The sequence below is a fragment of the Pelecanus crispus genome, chromosome 20 (assembly GCF_030463565.1).
Source record: "Pelecanus crispus isolate bPelCri1 chromosome 20, bPelCri1.pri, whole genome shotgun sequence".
Taxonomy (NCBI): domain Eukaryota; kingdom Metazoa; phylum Chordata; class Aves; order Pelecaniformes; family Pelecanidae; genus Pelecanus; species Pelecanus crispus.
In genome coordinates this window covers 583,384-601,406 of record NC_134662.1, presented here as the reverse complement: position 1 = coordinate 601,406, position 18,023 = coordinate 583,384, and the positions used below count along the sequence as shown (strand labels likewise).

General features: G+C 47.8%; 1 protein-coding gene across 1 annotated transcript; it reads right to left on the bottom strand.

Annotated features, from left to right (window-relative positions):
* Nucleotides 1–4,466: 4,466 nt before the first annotated feature.
* On the bottom strand, nucleotides 4,467–9,305 carry LOC142595479 (ubiquitin carboxyl-terminal hydrolase 42-like). Its single transcript, XM_075723829.1, has 11 exons — nucleotides 9,125–9,305; nucleotides 7,996–8,196; nucleotides 7,459–7,557; nucleotides 7,269–7,365; nucleotides 7,055–7,122; nucleotides 6,810–6,880; nucleotides 6,270–6,352; nucleotides 5,652–5,712; nucleotides 4,873–5,013; nucleotides 4,654–4,754; nucleotides 4,467–4,506 (listed from the first exon to the last, which is right to left on the bottom strand). Exons 1-11 carry the CDS (start codon nucleotides 9,303–9,305, stop codon nucleotides 4,467–4,469), a joined length of 1,143 nt encoding a protein of 380 aa, XP_075579944.1.
* Between the last annotated feature and the right edge of the window lie 8,718 nt (nucleotides 9,306–18,023).

The window sequence follows — 18,023 nt, the reverse complement described above, 5'->3', positions numbered from 1 at the left end:
TGAGTGTTTGTATCCCTGTGGGAGTCTGTTAAAGGTATATTGTGTAGCTTCCCAGGTAAAAGCAAATCTGTCTTTCTCCTCCTCCTGCAAGGGGCCCATAAAGAACATATCTTTCACATGTAGCGCTGCCATCCATGGGTGTGCAGCTGCTCGTAGTGTGGCTGTTAAGGTTGCAATATTGGGGACTGCAGCCGTTAGTGGAGCTGTGTTGGCATTTAGATGCCTGTAATCAATTGTCAGACGACATCTCCCATCCAGCTTTCAGACTGGCCAGACTGGTGAATTGTGTGGGGAGTGGGTTCTGGAGATAATTTGTTGTTTTCCTAAATCACCTGTGACTTTAGAAATTCCATTTCATGCTGCAGCAGAAATTGGGTATTGTGGTACGTTAGTAACTTCTGAATTAGGGAGTGCAGGGGCTGCACAGAGTAAACGCACTGTAGCCTCCTGATGTTTATCAGGGTTAGGATTAATATTTGAACCAAAGCACCACATCCCACCGTCTGGGAGATGCCAGGTTTGGCCATTCAAAACACCAAAGCCCAAAATACTTCCATTATGATTTTTCACTGCAAAATGGGTAGACAGCATGTGTTTTTCTCCCAGGAGCCATAAATTAACCTTTGCAGTTTAACAAACAGCACTTGCTCCATTCACGCCAGTAATTTTAACTCTTTGCTGTCCAGGTCATATACTCAGCTTCTCAGCATCTTGTTGTGTCAATATTGAAATTTGTGCACCGGTGCCTATTAGGAATTTGATTAACTGTTTTTGAGGACCAACTGGGATTAAAATATATAGGCCATTATTATCTATCCATTGATAGGAGTCCACTTGGATAGGAGACCATGACCTCTCCTACCCAAGTGGGTATGCTGCTGCTAGAAACCAGACCAAACTGGCTGAAAGCAGCAAAGTTGCAACAAAATCGAGTAAACTCAGCTAAGAAATATGCATTAAGCGCCCTTGCACAGAGGGTTCACGTGTACAAATACTCAAAAGTGAATGGTAACAGACAATATCATGGCCAAAGCCAATAGGTTATGTAAATTGTAAAAATGAGTATATGAATAGTCTTAAGATTTCACATAAGGAATCAAGAAATGTAACACGGTGACCTCCTCATGCTCCCAGCTGAGAGCACCTTTACTGCTAACAATAGAAAGGGGTTTTAGCTAGCGCATGCTTCTGCTGCCTTTTTTCCCAGTGCCTGTGCATGAACTAGAAGAAAAGAAATAGGCAAGCAAATGCCTGTTGGTAACAAGAGCGGCAGATGTGGGACCTGTGGCTGAGCTGGGGAAGAGGGAGCACCCCTGGAGCAGCCTTGGGGCTTGCTGCCAAGCTGGGAGAGGTGCCTTCAAATCAGCTTTCCCATCAGGAGGTTGCCCAGGAGTTACTTTGAGTTTTACTCTTGTCCTTCAGGAACGCTGTTCCACACCAAGCACACCCAGAGCTGAGCCTGTTCAAGGAGAAGCCTTCTCCACGAGAAGCACAGCTGGGGCTGATGGTGACAGTTCCCAGCAGCTGTCCAGGTCAGAGAGATGCAGGTAAGATGCCCTGGAGGAGACAGCGACCGCTTGCCAGTTCTCTTGCAGGGACAGGGTTGAAGAGCAGGAGGGAGCCAGGGCAAAAGGGCCTCTGAGGTCAAAAAGCGCATCAAACAGCCAGAGCGCAAAGCAGAGGGAGAAGAGAAATAGGTGCAGGGGACATGGCTAGGGCAGTGCTTTCAAGGTAACACCTGCCACAGAAGCACAGTAACAGTGAAAGGCGTTGGGAGGTCATGGAGTGAGTGAGAAAAGTGCCTGGCAGAGAAGAGCCCGGAGAGACAGGAGACAAGCTGGAGATGGAGGGGAAAAAGAGGGCATGTGGAAAGTGAGGATGCTCGTCCTGTGCAGGTCCTTGGGAAGACACTGGTGGCGGAGCAGCTGCTGCGGAAGGAGCAGGAACCTGGCTTCTGCTGCAGGTAATTGTGATGTCACCTGCTGCCGAGCAACTGCTAGGGCAGGAGTTTTTAAATGACTTGTGCAGATGCTGGCGATATCACTTGTGACTGAGTAGCAGAGAGATGGGAAAAGATGCAGCATCGCCCACTTAGGTGTCTGTGATGTCATTCATGGCCGGAACCAGCCTGTTGCTGTTTCAGGTGCTTGTGATGTTACTGGTGGCTGAGGAGCTGATAGGACAGGAGTTTCTGTGTGATTCGTGAAGGTGGTTTTTGATGTCCTATGTGCCTGAGAAGATGATAGGGCAGGCACAGAGAACAGCTTTATGCAGGTGCAATATACATAGCTAGATAAAGAGAACAAATTCCCTTGGTAATTCTGGGCTAAGGTGTCCTTGCCTCTCTCCTAGGCCAGCAAAGAACTGACTTTTACACAGGTCACCTGAGGATGACTGCTGCCAGGAGAGATCCTTCCTGTGCTTGGCTGGTCACCTGGACCCTGTACCTGCTCACGTCCCCATTCCCAACGCCTCTCTCGCTGGATTCGATTTCTAGAGGTCACGGTAGTCCCAAGCGCTGGCATTTGGAGATGAAAGCCGATGCTGATGGAGAAGCACCTTCATGCCTTTTGCAGTGAGTCATGGCAGGCTTGGGAGCTAGGTGGTTTATACTTTGTGTGAGGATAAATGCCTACGCATTTCCGCCTCGGTTTTGTCTCAGAAACTAATTTCATATCTAGAACGCCTTGCGACAGGCTTGGAAAGAGGCCAGAAGGCGTATGAACTGCAGCTCTTGTGGGACACTGCAGAAGCATCTTCAGGGTGAAGTGTTGTCTTTTTTACTCAGACTCCACTGCCCAGGTTTGCCAGGAAACCAGCTTCTGCACCAGAACAAGGAGTAAAAAGAGTGGAAACCCATCATCTTAACAAGATGACCCTGCTGGTGGGGACCGTCAGTGGCAATGCTTGTAATGCCTTGATTTCCTTGTCTCTCTTGCACCAGATGTCACACTTGGGAGAAGACAACGTGAATCACACACAGGTGACCTAAGCCTCTAATCGAGCAGCACTGGAGATGCTTTGTTCCTGGGCATTTTTTTCCCTGAGAAATCTACATGCTAATTTAATATGCTCAGCAGGTGTAGAAAGCTTCCACACTTCTGGATCACAAGGGTGCTTTCATAAAGGAAGTCTCGAGTTACACAATTTCAAAAAAAAATCCCAAACCCCTCTGTTCTTTCTTGCATGGTCAAACACTCTACAGAAATCAGAAGCACCACTCAGGACTGGGTCTGGTTATGATGGCAATTTTATTGTTTTGATTGTAAATGTCAAGTTTGATGGTTAGCATTCTTTTGAGAATGTTTGTCTGCAGCCTTTGATGGTAAATTGCAGGTTGTGATGGCAAGCTCAGTCACAAGTACTGAACACTTAACGTCCATAAGCCATGCACCTGAAACACGTGGCAAAGAGTGAGGCAACATTTGCTGGTGGTGCTGCAAACGTTGCTTACTTCTGAGTCCTCCCCTCCAGAGTTCTCTTTGGATTTCTTTTTCTTCTTCACTTTCTTGCATTTCTTTTTCGATTCTGGATCACCAGAATGCTCACTTCTGTCTTTTGCCACTTTCTTTCGGGCACACTTTCACCTCCCTCTGCACAGGACAGTTTCCTCTTTCTGCATCTTTGTTTTTCATTTGCCTGGCAAGAGCCTGCAGGCTCTGGGTGAACTCGCACCGGTGGGAGCACACGCTGTTCAAGTGAGGATTTCCCTGGCTGCTGCTCACCTACCAAAGCAGAATGCGAGTCTGCTCTGTGGCCACTTGAGCCGTGCACAGTTTCCCCTCCTGAGCTTCTGCCATTCTCAGGGCTGTTCTTCTCCCTGTGGGAAGAGCTGCACAGGTTCCCAGTGCCGTGCACCAGCTGATGGCGAGTGTGCTCCTGCGTTTCTGCGTGGCAAGCGTGCCTCCACCTGGGAGGTAGACAGTCTGGTTGGCTTCTGTTCAGCTTCTTCCCCTGCTTGGTGTCAGAGCACACTCTCTTCCTGCTGCAATGCTGAGGGGGAGCTCCTGCAGAGTCCTGCATTTTTCTCTTCCCTTGGATCTTCTGCCTGTTTTCTCCATGTTCTTGATTTCTCAGTGCTACGGTGCCTCCAGAAAATGGACTCTTCAGCACCTGACCCAGCTTTGCCACGGAAATGCTCTTTGTCTCTTGGCATTCAGTGCCTGCTCCAGGGGTCAAATCATGGTGCCTGGAGAAACAATGGTGATCTTAGTCTAGGGCTGTTGTTGCAGCCTCCTCGTGGCTTCAGTCTCATCCTATCATTTTCTGGCAGCACTTGATATGGCACACCACGAAGACTGAAGCAGAACTAGAAGCTGGAAATTAGATCATGGTCTTCCAGCCATGTCTGTCCCTTTCCAAGCACTAACTCATCTTTGTGCCCTCTCAGACCTCCCTTTCACCTCTTGTCTCAGCTAGTCAGTCTCAGAGAGCACACAGCTAGCAAGTTGCACAAGCACAACAGTTTAGTGCCAGACAAGGAGGGAGAAGAAAGGAGCAGGCGAACTGCAGAACAGAGAGAACTGAATGAGACAAACAGTCATTCTTTCCCAGGACAGAAAGCAAAACCCACTGGAGGAGAACAACAACAACAACAAGAGCAGTAACAGGAGCGGGAGTGTATTCTGAACACCCCTTCACGCTTGTTATTACCTGGCATAGAAGAGTAAATATGCACACTGGCAGAGAACAGTCTTGATGTCACAAAGACCTACAGAGGCATCATTCATCTTGTACCACCATCCATTGCTGGCCTGCAAAGAAAGGCAACGCTCTCTTCAGATGAACTGCAGGGGTTTTAAAACAAAACCACAGACAGAACACCACTGCAGGACACAATACACCAACGCAAATCACAGAGCTGACTTTTACCTTCACGAAGCAGTAATAGTGTCCTGCCTGACAGCCAGAACCTTCATGTACCAGGACGGCATACAAGGAATAGAGGAGTGGTTCTCCACCCGCCTGAGACATGTATGCGCCAAGGTCCAAATATTCTGGGTACTGCACAACCTAAAGGGACACCAAGAAGACTCACAAATTATCCTGAGAGTCTTTAGGAAGCAGCCTGAGAAAACCTTGTTACCAACCACAGGCTAGAGGTATAGAAAGAGATCTTCTGGGTTCATCAAAACCAGGTGTTGCCATTTCGTCATTGAGGTGGCAGAAAACCATTCTCAGCCAAACCAGTTCTTTACGAGCACAGTAGGTGCTTATCTTCACATTGGAACTCTCCTCTTACCACAAGGGAAAGAGCAAGGCATAGCTATTGCACTGATTTTCCTTAGATGGCTGCACTCAATAGCTGTCGTGCAAACACGAACAACTTCCAAAAAAGGATTCTCCCTCAGGAAAGGTCTCCTTCCAAGCAGACAAAGTTGCAGTGCACTTGTAAACATACCTTGCTAATCTTTCTGCCAGAAAAGCATCAAATCTCTTCAGGCACACTGTCAGGACATTGGACGAACGATGTATTGTAAGGCTCTTGGACGCAGTGGCCAGCTGTTCACACCTTGAAACAAGCACAGATCCAACTGTTTCAGCCTATCTTCTCCCTACTCCGCCCCCCATCGATGGATGGCTGAGTTAAGGCTTGTTTTGCCCAACCATCATATGCACGTGTTTGCATTCCACACCCCTTAAGTCCGCACGCTCTCAGTGAAGGTAGCTTTGGTCTCGGCTGGCTCCCTTTGGAGAGCAGCAGCCCGCAGTCTACAAGACAAGAACTAGGCTTGACAGCATTCAGAGAGCCAGTGGGGGCTGCTGCTGCCCCGAGGACTGAGGTCTCCTGGACAGAGACGCAAGCATCCAAAAAACCTTGGAAATGAAACTGTTGATTGCTTTCTTGAAGACGCTGCTGTTGCCAAATCCCTGTCCAGAGATCCTCCTTGCTTCAGCTCACCACTGCCCACGGGACGTGTCTTTTCCCTTCTGGCCATAGGGGTAGTTTAGTGGGCAACTTCATAGCTAGGAAGGTTGACCACTTCCAGGGCAGACAATTCTATGCCAGGAATCAAATTCTCATCAGAGCTTTCCACATATTCAGGCAGAAGGGAGAGGAATTACCTGTCTTAGAAACAAATGCATTATTTTCCAGGTTCCAGGTTGTTCAGGTGGATTAGTCATATGGGGAAGAAAAAAAAAGAAAAAAACCCCAAGCTGCCTCATGACTGGGCTTCTCAATTAAGTCAAGACAGAACTAGTGCTCCCAGCCATGCAGTCCCGTAACCCAGTGTCTGCTGGGAAGATGTCATTAGTAATACTCTTACTTGCTGCATTTGTAGCCATTTTCACCATCCAGCTGCTCAGGTTTGACAAAGTCTTCCAGAGCTCCAGTGACAGAGGAGGCTGCCTGGATGAGAAAGAAAGGAGAGCACTAAGCTCCTGGACTCAAAATCCCAAGAAATAGCTACCCGTGTAGTACCAGCATTGTCCCAATAAGCAGCTACCCCTGGGTGGTACCAGAGTTGTCCATGGTACAGGTCAAAAATAACACAAGCAATCGACCCCATCCATCCAGCAATCAGACATGTATTGAGGGAGTCCGAAGCAGAGTGGTATGACAGTGTCATCATGGCTGTAGGTACCATCCTTACTCTTTGCTCAGCTGACACCCAGCACCCAGCACAGGGAGACCATTTACAGGGCTTCCCCAGAAGGAGCACACAAGTCCAGTTCCCTCCCCATCCACCACCAAGCTCTTGTGAGGTCACAGCCCACAGGTTGAAGTCAGCAGAGTTTACTGGAGATAAACTAGGCCCCTGTGGGGACCTGGAAACATTTTGCACCACAATTTCCAAACATCTTACCTTGATATCCAAAGGAATATCAAGGAATGCCTCGTAGGTGTCGGAAACGGCTTTGCAACTCAAGCACATTACTGGAAGGCAAAGTATTTGCTTATCAGGCTGGGAAGGAGACTGACTCTGCCCATTTCACCAACCAACACATACCACTTTAGACACATGGGACATACTGCTGCGTACTAGAAGCTGTTTACCACAAACAAAGCACCACAGATCATTCTAAGAACAGTAATATTTTTAAAAAGTACCTCTTGATCTTAGAGAGCCCCCAAATATTTGCTGGATGATGGTAGTTCCTTGAGAAGAGCTGTCCAAGCTGGAAACAAATGGTAAGGCAGAGAGTTATCTCTTCCAAGAGTTTTCTTGGTCTGAAAACCGTGGGCGCCGGGTTTTCTTGGTGGGAGTACATCAAGGAGTCCAAAGGGCTCAGGAACATTGAAAAGGTAATTTGCTTGTGCTTACTGGATGCTTCCACTCAGGCAAGCTCTCTGCATGGCATCAACAGTATAGCATAAAAACTCATGGGCATCTTCCTGTGCGCCAAGCTCAAAACATTCTCCTATTCCTAAGAAAGAAGAAGTTACTAGTTCTGTCCTACAAGAAGGGAAGGAACCATGTCAAAGCACCTGAAATGACTTACGTGTGAGGACACTGACAACAGCCCTCGGCTGGATGGCACTGGCTGAGGAATGCAGGACCTTGTTAACGTGTGCTTCCATTATGCACATCATGCAGAAGCCTTGCTGACAACCTGAAGAGGGTGGGCCGGAGGGAGGGAAGCAAGCTTCTCAGGTTAGCAAAATAGCCATAGCACTGGGAAACCTAATGACATTATAAGGACAGTCTCCACTCCTCCCAAAGTGCCAATGTCCCAACAAGCCCAGGACATTTTAGTGCACAGAAAGCTTTCTTCAGAGGGGTGCTTAATGGACAGAAGCTTTCTGTGCAATAAGCAAAGAGGGTTTAACTTGCAGGACTAGGGTCTGAGACCTGGGGCTAGAAAGTGGTGCCTTTCTGAAGATGAACACACCTAGATAGACAAGAGGCTTCTAGGCTTGAGTGTCCAAAGAACACCAACTCGGGGGCTGACAAAGAAGGGCTGCTTTTCTCCTAAATGAAATTCCAGATTGTGAGAATCCTTGGGAGGTGCCCAACAGATTTACAAGGAGCTGTTCCTAAAAGTCCTCACATGACTGTCTGTGCTCACGAGAGAGCAGGTAGTTGGTGAGAGGGGGCATGTACGTCAGGCACTGCAGGATGGAGTTGAGGAAGCACGTATTGCCCAGGTTGTAGAGTCCTACTCCAGCTCTCTGTCGTTGCAGCCAGGCCATGCAAATCTTCTCCAGGGGAAAGAGGACCCTTTGTGTTGGAGCTGTTCCCTCGGCAAGGACTGCAGGGAAATGGTATTTGAAAAGAGATGAGTTGATACTGTTGCACAATCGCATATTTAAAAAGTCGAGTTTGTACAGAAGCTCCCAGGAAAAGCAGCTCTAACCTCCAACACAGAAACATTGGGGGAAGCCTAACACCGCCACTGACAATTACTGGTCAAGAAACCATTTTGGAAAATAGTCTGTTCCCCTGCTTACTTTGCTGAAAGTCCAACAAACCCACACTCTGCTTTCTGTGCCTCAGGCTATCTTCCTTTCCCTCTAGAGCCTTGCATTGGATTATCAGGTCAAGTCTTCCCTTTTCCTGATTGTAAGTTGATGAAAACAAGCAAGTACCTAGCACAGAAGGTAACCCTACTGATGTCAGATCTTTCTACGAGCAATATCATCTTTCCAAGTCTTGTACAGAGTGGCAGAGGAGTGATAAAATGCATTGTCCTGTGTCTAATTGAAAACACCTGGGTAAGTCTGGCTGCTACCAGGAAACACCCCAGAATTCATGCTAGGTTGTCAGCCCATCAACACTGAGGGAAGGAGCACCAGCCACATCCGTTGCCGTTGGGGATTCACAAAGTCCAAGGCTGCTGGTGAAGCCGTTACTCACAGGAGTCATTCCCCATTGCAGCCATCGGTCCTCTCGGGAACAGAGGGGAACGCTTGGGATGACAAAGGATGTCAGGATGTGCTCCAGAAGGAGAAGGTCGATGCCAGTCCTGTCACCTGATCGCAAAGAAATAATTGTAGCTCAAGAAAATGATTAAAAAACCACCAAACTAAACCCATGGAAGAGCATCTGCCATCAGCAGTGTTTCAGTGGTACTTGTAACTGCTGCAGAGCTGCAGGCTGATGGCCGTCCTGTCCCTGTCACCGGACTCCAATTGACAGCAATTACCCAGGCCCTTTGGAAAGACTGCATTGCGTGTTACCTTCTCTGAAGAGGACCTGCTGCTTACCCATTGCTAGTGTTAGCACCAGAGCCGTCTGGCTCTCCAGCCCACGCTTGCCCACCCTGTATGCAGGAATGACCGGCTTTCGGCTGCTCTGGAGGCCATGTGGCTGCCACGGCCTGGGCACCTCCCGCAGCCGGCAGCCGCTGCCCTTCCCCATGCGCTGCTGGCGAAGGGCTGTTCATCCACCGCAGAGCTCCCATCTCTTCCCCGAGCCGCACCAGCCAGATGAATGCAAACCTGGCCAGGGCTGTAAGCGTGCCTGCTCACAGCTTTGGCTGGCACGTTCCAGTTGCTGAGGATTTCTTTTCCACTCTTCTCACGTACAGGACTTTGTCCATGAGACTCGTGTAGCAAAGCACCTGGGCTCTTACAGGTTCCTTTGCAATGAATTGCATCTGCCCCCCAAGATGCAGCCACAGGCTGAATCTGAAGTAGCACTACTGAAGAAACCCCTTCAGCAGCTGCCCTGGGTTGACCTTGGCTGGCTCCAGGCCCCCAGCTGGCTGCTCTCTCACCCTGCAGCTCTGAAAAATATTCGTGGACAGCTCTTTAGCATCAGGTTTAACTCCTTGACTCGCTGGGAGGGCAGTGAGCATTGCTCCCGTCCCAACACGGCAGCTGGTTGTTATTCCTGCCCCACTTGACCTGGCTGCTTTGGCCTTTGCCCCACTGGTGTCATCTGGTTTTCGCCAGCCCTGCTTGGGGCAGTTAGCTGTGCTCCTGCTCAGCTCAGGGCAGTTAGCTTTGCCCTTGCTCCACTCGGGGAGGCTTTTCTCTTTCTATATTTTGCTTGAGGCATCCAGTTTGCCTACAGCCTTGCTCGGGGGGCTTGCTTTCATCAGGTCCTTCTCAGGACGGCTGGGTTTTTCCCCTCTTCTGCTTGCAGAGGCTCATTTTGCCCCTTCCCCACACAGGGTGCCTGGATGTACTCTGGCCATGCTCAGGTGGCCTTTTGTGCTCCTGCCCAAATTGGGGTGGCTAGTTTTGCCCCTGTCCTGTATGGGGCATTTGGTTTTGTCCCTGTCCGGCTCAGGGCATCTCTTTGTGCCCCTGGCCCCTCATGGGGCATGCCATTCCACCCCTGTCCCTGCCCCACTTGGAGCAGTTATTTTTGCCCCTGCCCAGCTGGGGTTTGCCCCAGCCGTTGCATGCCCCACAGTCCCTCCTGCCCCGGCACCTCTCATTTCTCCTGACTAGGTGTCTTCGTTTTGTCTGGGACAGAGCTGATTTTCTCCCTAGTAGCTGGTGTGGTGCTGTGGTTTGGATTTAGCATGAGAATAGTGTTGATAGGACACTGATGTTGTAGTTGTTGCTCAGGAGTGTTTGTGGCAGTCAAGGACTTTTCTGCTTCCCATGCTCTGCCAGGTGCAGAAGAAGCTGTGAGGGGGCAGAGCCAGGAGAGCTGACCCAAACTGGCCAGAGGGCTATTCCATACCATAGGGCGTCATGCTCATTATAGAAAGTGGGGGGAGTTGGCTGGGGGGCAGCGATCGCTGCTCGGGGACGGGCTGGGCATCGGTCAGTGGGTGGTGAGCAATTGCATTGTGAATCACTTGCTTTGTATATTATTATTACTATTACTATTATATTGCCATTATTACTACTACTATTTTACTTTATTTTATTTCAATTAAACTGTTCTTATCACAGCCCAGGAGTTTTCTCACTCTTACTCTTCCGATTCTTTCCCCCATCCCACTGGGGCAGGGGGAGTGAGCAAGTGGCTGCATGCGGCTTAGTTGCCAACTGGGGTTAAACCATGACATAGGCTTTGGAATATGAACTTGTCTGACCTTTCTTAAGATACGTCAAGCTGACACTGTATGCTGCACAGCCACGGTTCAGCCAGCGTGCCACATGACCCCAGCTCTCTGCAAGGAGGAGGAGGGCAGCCCCCACCCCGAAGAACAAAGGACACCGCTGCACTGCCCAGATCATGCCAGCATCCCAGCCCCTCCCGCACCTCTGGGAAACCCTCCCCTGCCCTGGCAGCAGAGACCAGGAACTGCAGCAAGGCCCGCTCAAGGAAGCAGATGCATGACAACGCCACATGATTAGAGTTGCTTTGCAAAACAGTAGCCTCGTGTGTGTGTGTTTACTTAGCTATCGGTCAAATCGTGTTGTACCTGAATGCTGGAAAGGCATAAGAACCATGTGTAAAACTGCAAAAATCAGGTACAGTCAGAGCAAACAAGAAGAGAATGTTTTTGCTTTGTCTTTCATTTACTTTATTTAGTTCTAACTAACACTACGTCTTCCCTCCCACTCCAGGATTTTTCCTTTTTTTTCATTTGATTTTAGACTTCATTTGATGTTAGCTTATGGTAAGATGCTACTTTAGAAACGTAATACAGACATGCCAGAGCATACATGAGTCTAAAAGAATGTTAACTTTATGAACATGTGATTTGTGTTTATACACGTGCTAGTAAACAAAGAGAAAAACAGCCATGCGACTGTCCATGTTCCAGAAACACTTCTAGTTTGGCTGTTGCAAACCCCCCTGAAATGTCCATAACTTACAGGAAATGAAATTGTTATGCAAAAACTGTGTCATTTTCCAACACAAAATTAACAAAATGGATAAAACATGGCAAATGGTTTCTGAAGTGCTGCTTCTTTGTGTTCTTGAAGATAAGTAGATTTGCAACATTACGTTAAGGCTGGTAAGGTACTCCCCTTCTGTCTTCCCAAAGTGGGAACTACTCTTTACAGGATAGTATCAAAATATTCTCAGCCTTTTAAAAGGAAGGCATTTTAACATTCTCTGTCTTTGGCTACTCATATTTCTCTTTTTTCACAGGAGGTTGCATTGGAGGAGATTTTTCATGCTCCCACCCACCTTCTCTTGGAAAGCTTTAGCTGGTTTTATTATATTGTCTTAGGAGAATTGGGAAATCCTTCATTCTCACCCCATTTTCTTCTCTTCTGGTGTTTTTGTGATTGTTCTTTTTGCCATCTCCCAGTGGATTTTCTACCTCCTTCTCTTTGGATTTTGTAGGATCTTTGATGCCATGGCTCTCTCTTGCAGAAGGTTTTTCAGGGTAATTTCCAGGTCTATTACAATTTTGGTGGCTCTGCCCACCAGGATAATGCTCCCTATGTCCCCGAGCATATGGCCAATTGTCTCGTCTGGTCCCAGGTGGACCAAACCTATCTGGAGAAAAGTTCTCTCTCTTTACTGGAGGTGGAGCTTGAGCGCCAACAGCACAGCCCTTGTAAAACTTTTCATACCGTTCTCTACAGTACCTTTCCCATGCGCTGTATCTTTCCTTTTCAAATGGATCTCTGAAGTCAACAGATCTGCCATAGTGAGCTTCCCTATCATATGGTGGAACTTGTATGTGTCTGTTAAAATGGCCTTTCTCCTTCCCCTTGAGGCATAGTCCGTTTAGTGGTAGAATGGCCTCTAAATACGGGAGACCTTGGCCGTGAATGGGATCTTCTGTATGGGGGTGACCTTGACCTTGAACGGTAATAACCATCACTACAGGGAGACTTGGACCTTAAAAAAAACACAACACACACAAAAATATGAAGTTAATTCAAAACAATCATTCTCCCCAATTTTTTTCCTCCCAAGTTTGCTTTGGGTTTCCTTTTCCTCTCCTTGTGCTTACATCAAAGCTTCTTTCAGCTGCTGACATGATGCTACTGCAAAGTGAAGAACTTGATGACATGTAAGAGTTTCTGCTTACAAGACACAACAGCTGCTGCTTTGCTCGTGTGGAAACATCCAGGAAGGGTAAGTCTACTTCCACTCACTCCTATCTCATGAACTACCACAGCTGTTGATTGGTTTCAGGTGGTGCATGCTGGCCTCTACTGGCACGGGAAGGGGCACATTTTTCACTCCTCCATGACTACATGAAGTGCAAATCCTTTTGGTTGCAGTAAGATGCAAAAAGAGCAAATCTTAACAGCTCCCGTGCAGTACAAACCATCAAGAAAACGTGATTTAGCCTGAAGACAGTAAAGCTCAATTTTAAAATGCCAGCTGAGACTATTTAACTTCACTCCTTATTTGGCAAGTTGTACAGGATGCAAAATACTTGTACTGCAATCCTACCTACAGCACTATTTCATCAGCCCTTCTACCCAGATGTCCTAGCAATGTTTGGCACCTACCTCTAGCTCTAACCAAGGACAGTGACTGCATTTCAACACAAATCCTATCTAAAAGCTTCTAAACTCAGCCGCTAGGAATGTCACTCAATGCCATTACTCTAGGAAAGATACTGACAGCATGACAGAGAGTGACCCATTCAGACTCCTGCCCAAGTGATTTTGGGGGATAGAAAACATCAGCTACCCTGAGTTTTTTCTTCACAAGTTTTTCTTTTATTATTTTTTAAAGAACCATTGCACATTATTCCGCGTATGTGCATTGGCATCATTCATCCTCTCAAATTCCTTCACCAGTTTAAGATTTCCTTACAAACAAGCCTGATCTTTTAATTGCTAAGAAAAATTCAACAATGTCAACAAAATACTAGCGAAAGCCACCAGTTTGCAGTCCAGGTCAAAATCTCTCCGTGTATCCACAGGAGATAAATAAACAAAAGGGGAAATGAAGACAATTTCTCTCACATCCCTCCTCTGAAGTGGACACAGTTTAGTGGAGGACTTGGCAGTGTTAGGTTAATGGTTGGACTCGATGATCTTAAAGGTCTTCTCCAACGTAAGTGATTCTATGACTCTATAAAGGAGGTGTTTGTGTTGTTGGGATGGTGTTTGAGTGAGCCCTCGGTACTGCTGTTGGTACCCAGGCTGGTGACCTGTTTGCAGGAATGGGGGGATATCCTGGAGGGGGGACGGTGTAGCCAGCAGATGGAGGCTGACCAGGTGGAAACTGAGGAGGAAGCTGTGGTGGTGGTGGTCCCGATGGAAGAGGAAGTGCATGGGTGCTGGAGGAGACAAGGGAGGGGGAGGCACAGGCACAAAGACTGGTGTTGATGCTGGCAGTGCTGGGGGCCTGAGTCCTTTGGGTACATTCACTGTGCGGGCCTTCTTGATTTGAACTTCTAAAGAAACCCCAAAACACGTGTCACTGTTTGTAACGCTCCGCCCTCATTTTGAAGAGGAAAGCAAATGAAGCGGGAGCGTGGTGGCGAGCACTTCTTGTTCTCAACTTAAGCGTTTTTCTCCTTGCTTTCTGTTCATTTGAGACTACACTCATTTCTGGATCCTCATACTTGCCTTCTACATCCTCAGCCCCAGCAGTTCCCTCAGTGTTCTCTCCTTACACTCAGCTTTGTGACTGTGGATGGAGGCTGCCCATGCTTGCCCACCGCTCCTCTGCCACCCCTTGACGCAGTTAATACTTAAAACACTTAATACACTGCTCATCTTGAAAGTACTGCGCAGATAGGAACTAATCCTCTCTCAAACTACTTCTGACTTCTTCCACGTATGCTTCCTGTGTTGTTGCCTCATGACGATGTATTTGGCCTGTTCTTGTCCCTGACTTGCTATTTTCTTGCTTACTGAATGTGAGATTTTAGACAATCTGTGGGACGCATCCTGGGGTTTGGTTTGATTTATCTTATTATAGATTTTATAAACGCACCCTCCCACTCTATCTATAACAAATACATACCAAAAGGAAGGACTCACTTGACGCTGCAATGATAGATAAAACAGACTCCTCTCTCTCCAACTGAGAGAAAGCATCCTGGCTATTGGAGATGGCTGAAGTGAAGAAATTCAAATTTGTCATAAAATAACAGCGTTGACTTTTCCAACAATTTGCTCAATCAGTATCAACTGGGGGCCCTGTCAGGAATACAGGTTTGTGAATCCTGCTGATTATGTCAATTTACTATGAATGAGTGACTTTACACAGTTTGATTTAGTAACAGTTAGAATTTACTTGTAACAAATCGCAGAATTTGATTATAATATTTTTAATAGCACTCAATCATCAATGATTAATAAAGTGATTAGACAATATTGATCAAAACAGTGACTTAGGTACAGATTCGAAGGTGGCAAGGTTCACTCTATTACTACATGGAAGTGCATAAAGGAAAATTAAATCACACTGAGTTGGAATGATTCATAAAGGGATCACGTATGTAAGGGATAAGGAGGACCCTCCTGTTGAGTCACGAGGTTCAGAACAGACCCCCTTGCTTTCTAAACTCCTTCTCAGAGAGGAGCCCAGGTGTGGCTGGGCCCAATCTTAGTCTCAGACTTGGTCAATGTTTTATGAGAGTAATGCTATAAGAATAATGCAGCAGTATAAGACTCCTTTTGAAATGAAAACCTACATCTACAGACTACTTAAGTTGATTCAGGCATGCATACCACAAATATGAATGCATATATGAAAATGGTATACCTGTTAAAAATTCCCCTCGAGTTTAGTGAAATACGTCTAATGCCTTGGCATTTCTCAACGGGCGAGAGTAGAGCCTCGAGGAGTGAAGAATTTCAGCCCAGGCTCCATCGTCAATCTTCGGCAATGGCATTCTGGTTGCAGCAGACTTTCAGAGTCTGCTAGTTTTGCTGACTCTGAGAGGCGTTTCGATCAGAGGGAGATGCTGGTGCAGCCCACAGCAGTCCAGGAGAGTTCAAAGGGCCTCACTTAGGACTGCTGTTTATAGGATTGTGAGATGATTGACTTTAATCACCAGTAAATTGCCATCCGAGCCACAATTTGGGTCTGTAGTTGCTGGAATTCCAGTAACAATGATACCACCGTGTTCCAAGGATGTCTGGGGTAGCTGTTTGTTCTTGCTCCCCTCGTTAGCCATAAATAAGAAGATTTTGATAAGGACAGGGCCGCTCTCTGCTTCAGCCATGTAGGAGTTTCTGGTACAATTAAGGGGCACTTAACCGACTAATTCGCTACACAAAAGCGGCGGCCTGGAATTCCTGAGATCGTAAAGCCGTTGAGAAGAGGAATGGGGGGGCGGGGGGGAATGCACCATCACAGGCCCAGAAGACATGCTAACGGTGGCTGTCTTCATATAGGATCCTGGAAGCCCTTGTGAACAAATGCAAACAGTTGGAAAATAAGCTCTACGAAAATACAAGAATCAGTGCATATGTTGAAATAAAACTTACCTTCTCTTCCAACAGACTGCTGATTGTCAGAGGAGAAGGTTTAGACAGTTGAGCGGCACTGACCAGAGCAGCAGGAGGTGTGACAGTTGGGACACTCTCTACCTAGACGACCTCCAAAATGCAAATTTTCATCAATTTCTCCTACCCCACAGGCCTGAGGGCTAAGAGCTGTTGCTGGTCCTCACCTTCCCTTGCAATCGCTTTCACAGCCAAACACACTCTGGCCATCTGCCTTTGCCTTGCGTCCCACCACTCCCAACACACATTCTCAAGCTCACTCTCACTCCAGGCACAGAGCACCTCCCAAAGTGCAAATTTCTTAGCGATTCTCCTACGCCACAGGCCTGCGGGCAAAGAGCTTTTACTATTCCTCACCTTCCCTTGAAAGCGCTTTCACAGCCAAACACACTCTGGCCATCTGCCCTTGCCTTGCCTCCCACCAATCCCAATACACATTCTCAAATGCACTCTCACTCCAGGCACAGACCACCTCCAAAGTGCAAATTTTCATCGATTTCTCGTACACCACAGGACTGAGGGCTAAGAGCTGTTGCTGGTCCTCACCTTCCCTTGACAGCGCGTTCACAGCCAAGCACACTCTGGCCGTCTGCCCTTGCCTTGCCTCAAAAGCATTCCCAATACACATTCTCAAGCTCACTCTCACGCCAGGCACAGACCAGCTCCCAAAGTACAATCATCCGCCAAGTTCTCCCACACCATAGCGCTAAGCCTTAGAGCTGTTGCTTATCCTCACGTTCCCTTGACAGCGCTTTCACAGCCAAACACATTCTGGGCATCCACCCTTGCCTTGCCTACCATCACTCCCCATATACGTTGCCATATTTCTTGGTAGAAATCGCTGGACGTTTGCACTTTGGGAGCTGGGCTGTGCCGAGAGTGAGCATGAGCTGGAGAACGTCTATTCGAAGTGCCTGGGGGCAAGGCAAGTGCAGATCATCATTGTGTGTTTCGCTCTGAAGGCGGTGGCTAGGAAAGTCAAGGAGGAGCAAGAGCTTTCCGTGCTGGCACCTTTGCTGTGGGAGAAATCGCTAGCTGTTTACAGTGTCGGAGCAGGGCTCTGCCGATTGTGACAGTGACATGGAGGGTTGGAAGTGTAAGCAGCCAAGCGAGCACGGCGCACCACTATGTTCAATTGGCAGAGGTTGGATGTCCCTGTTGTATGCCTTGGGCTGCATGGTGGGGGACTGGGGTGGTGTTGGGGGTCCCCTTTGTGCCCCTGGGCTGTATGTCCTGCTCCCTGTCCCTTTCTTCCTCTCTTTCCCTCTGTCCTACTTCCTGTCCCCATCTTTTCTGTCTTTATTTTGCTGTCCTGCTGCCTATCACATTGGTTCTTGCTCTACAACCCTGTCCAGCTGGCTCTACCTTTTATTTCTTCTCTCTCCCTGTTTCATGCTTCTCAGCCCTCTTTTCCTCTTCCTCCATCTCATTGCTGCTTTTTTCCCCTTCTCGGTCTCTTTGCCCAGATCTGACCCTCTTTTTATTTCTTAGTCCTCTCTGTCCTGTTCACTCTCCAGTTTCTCTCTCCATCTGTACTGTTACGGATTTACACATGCCTGGCCACCATGACAGGGTCCAAGCCTAGGATGTTGCTGAGAACACAAAGCCTGAGTGAAGGTTTCCAATTAGTCTTTTATTAGTTCTTAGGTTACAGCTCGAGCTGGGTGCCTCCAGAGAGGGACCCCTACCCCAGTTCACACCTCTCAGTTATACCCGTACCACCCATCATCCGACTCCCAAGTCCAACCGCAAGTGCAATCACTTAATTCTGGTCAGTGGTCTCTTG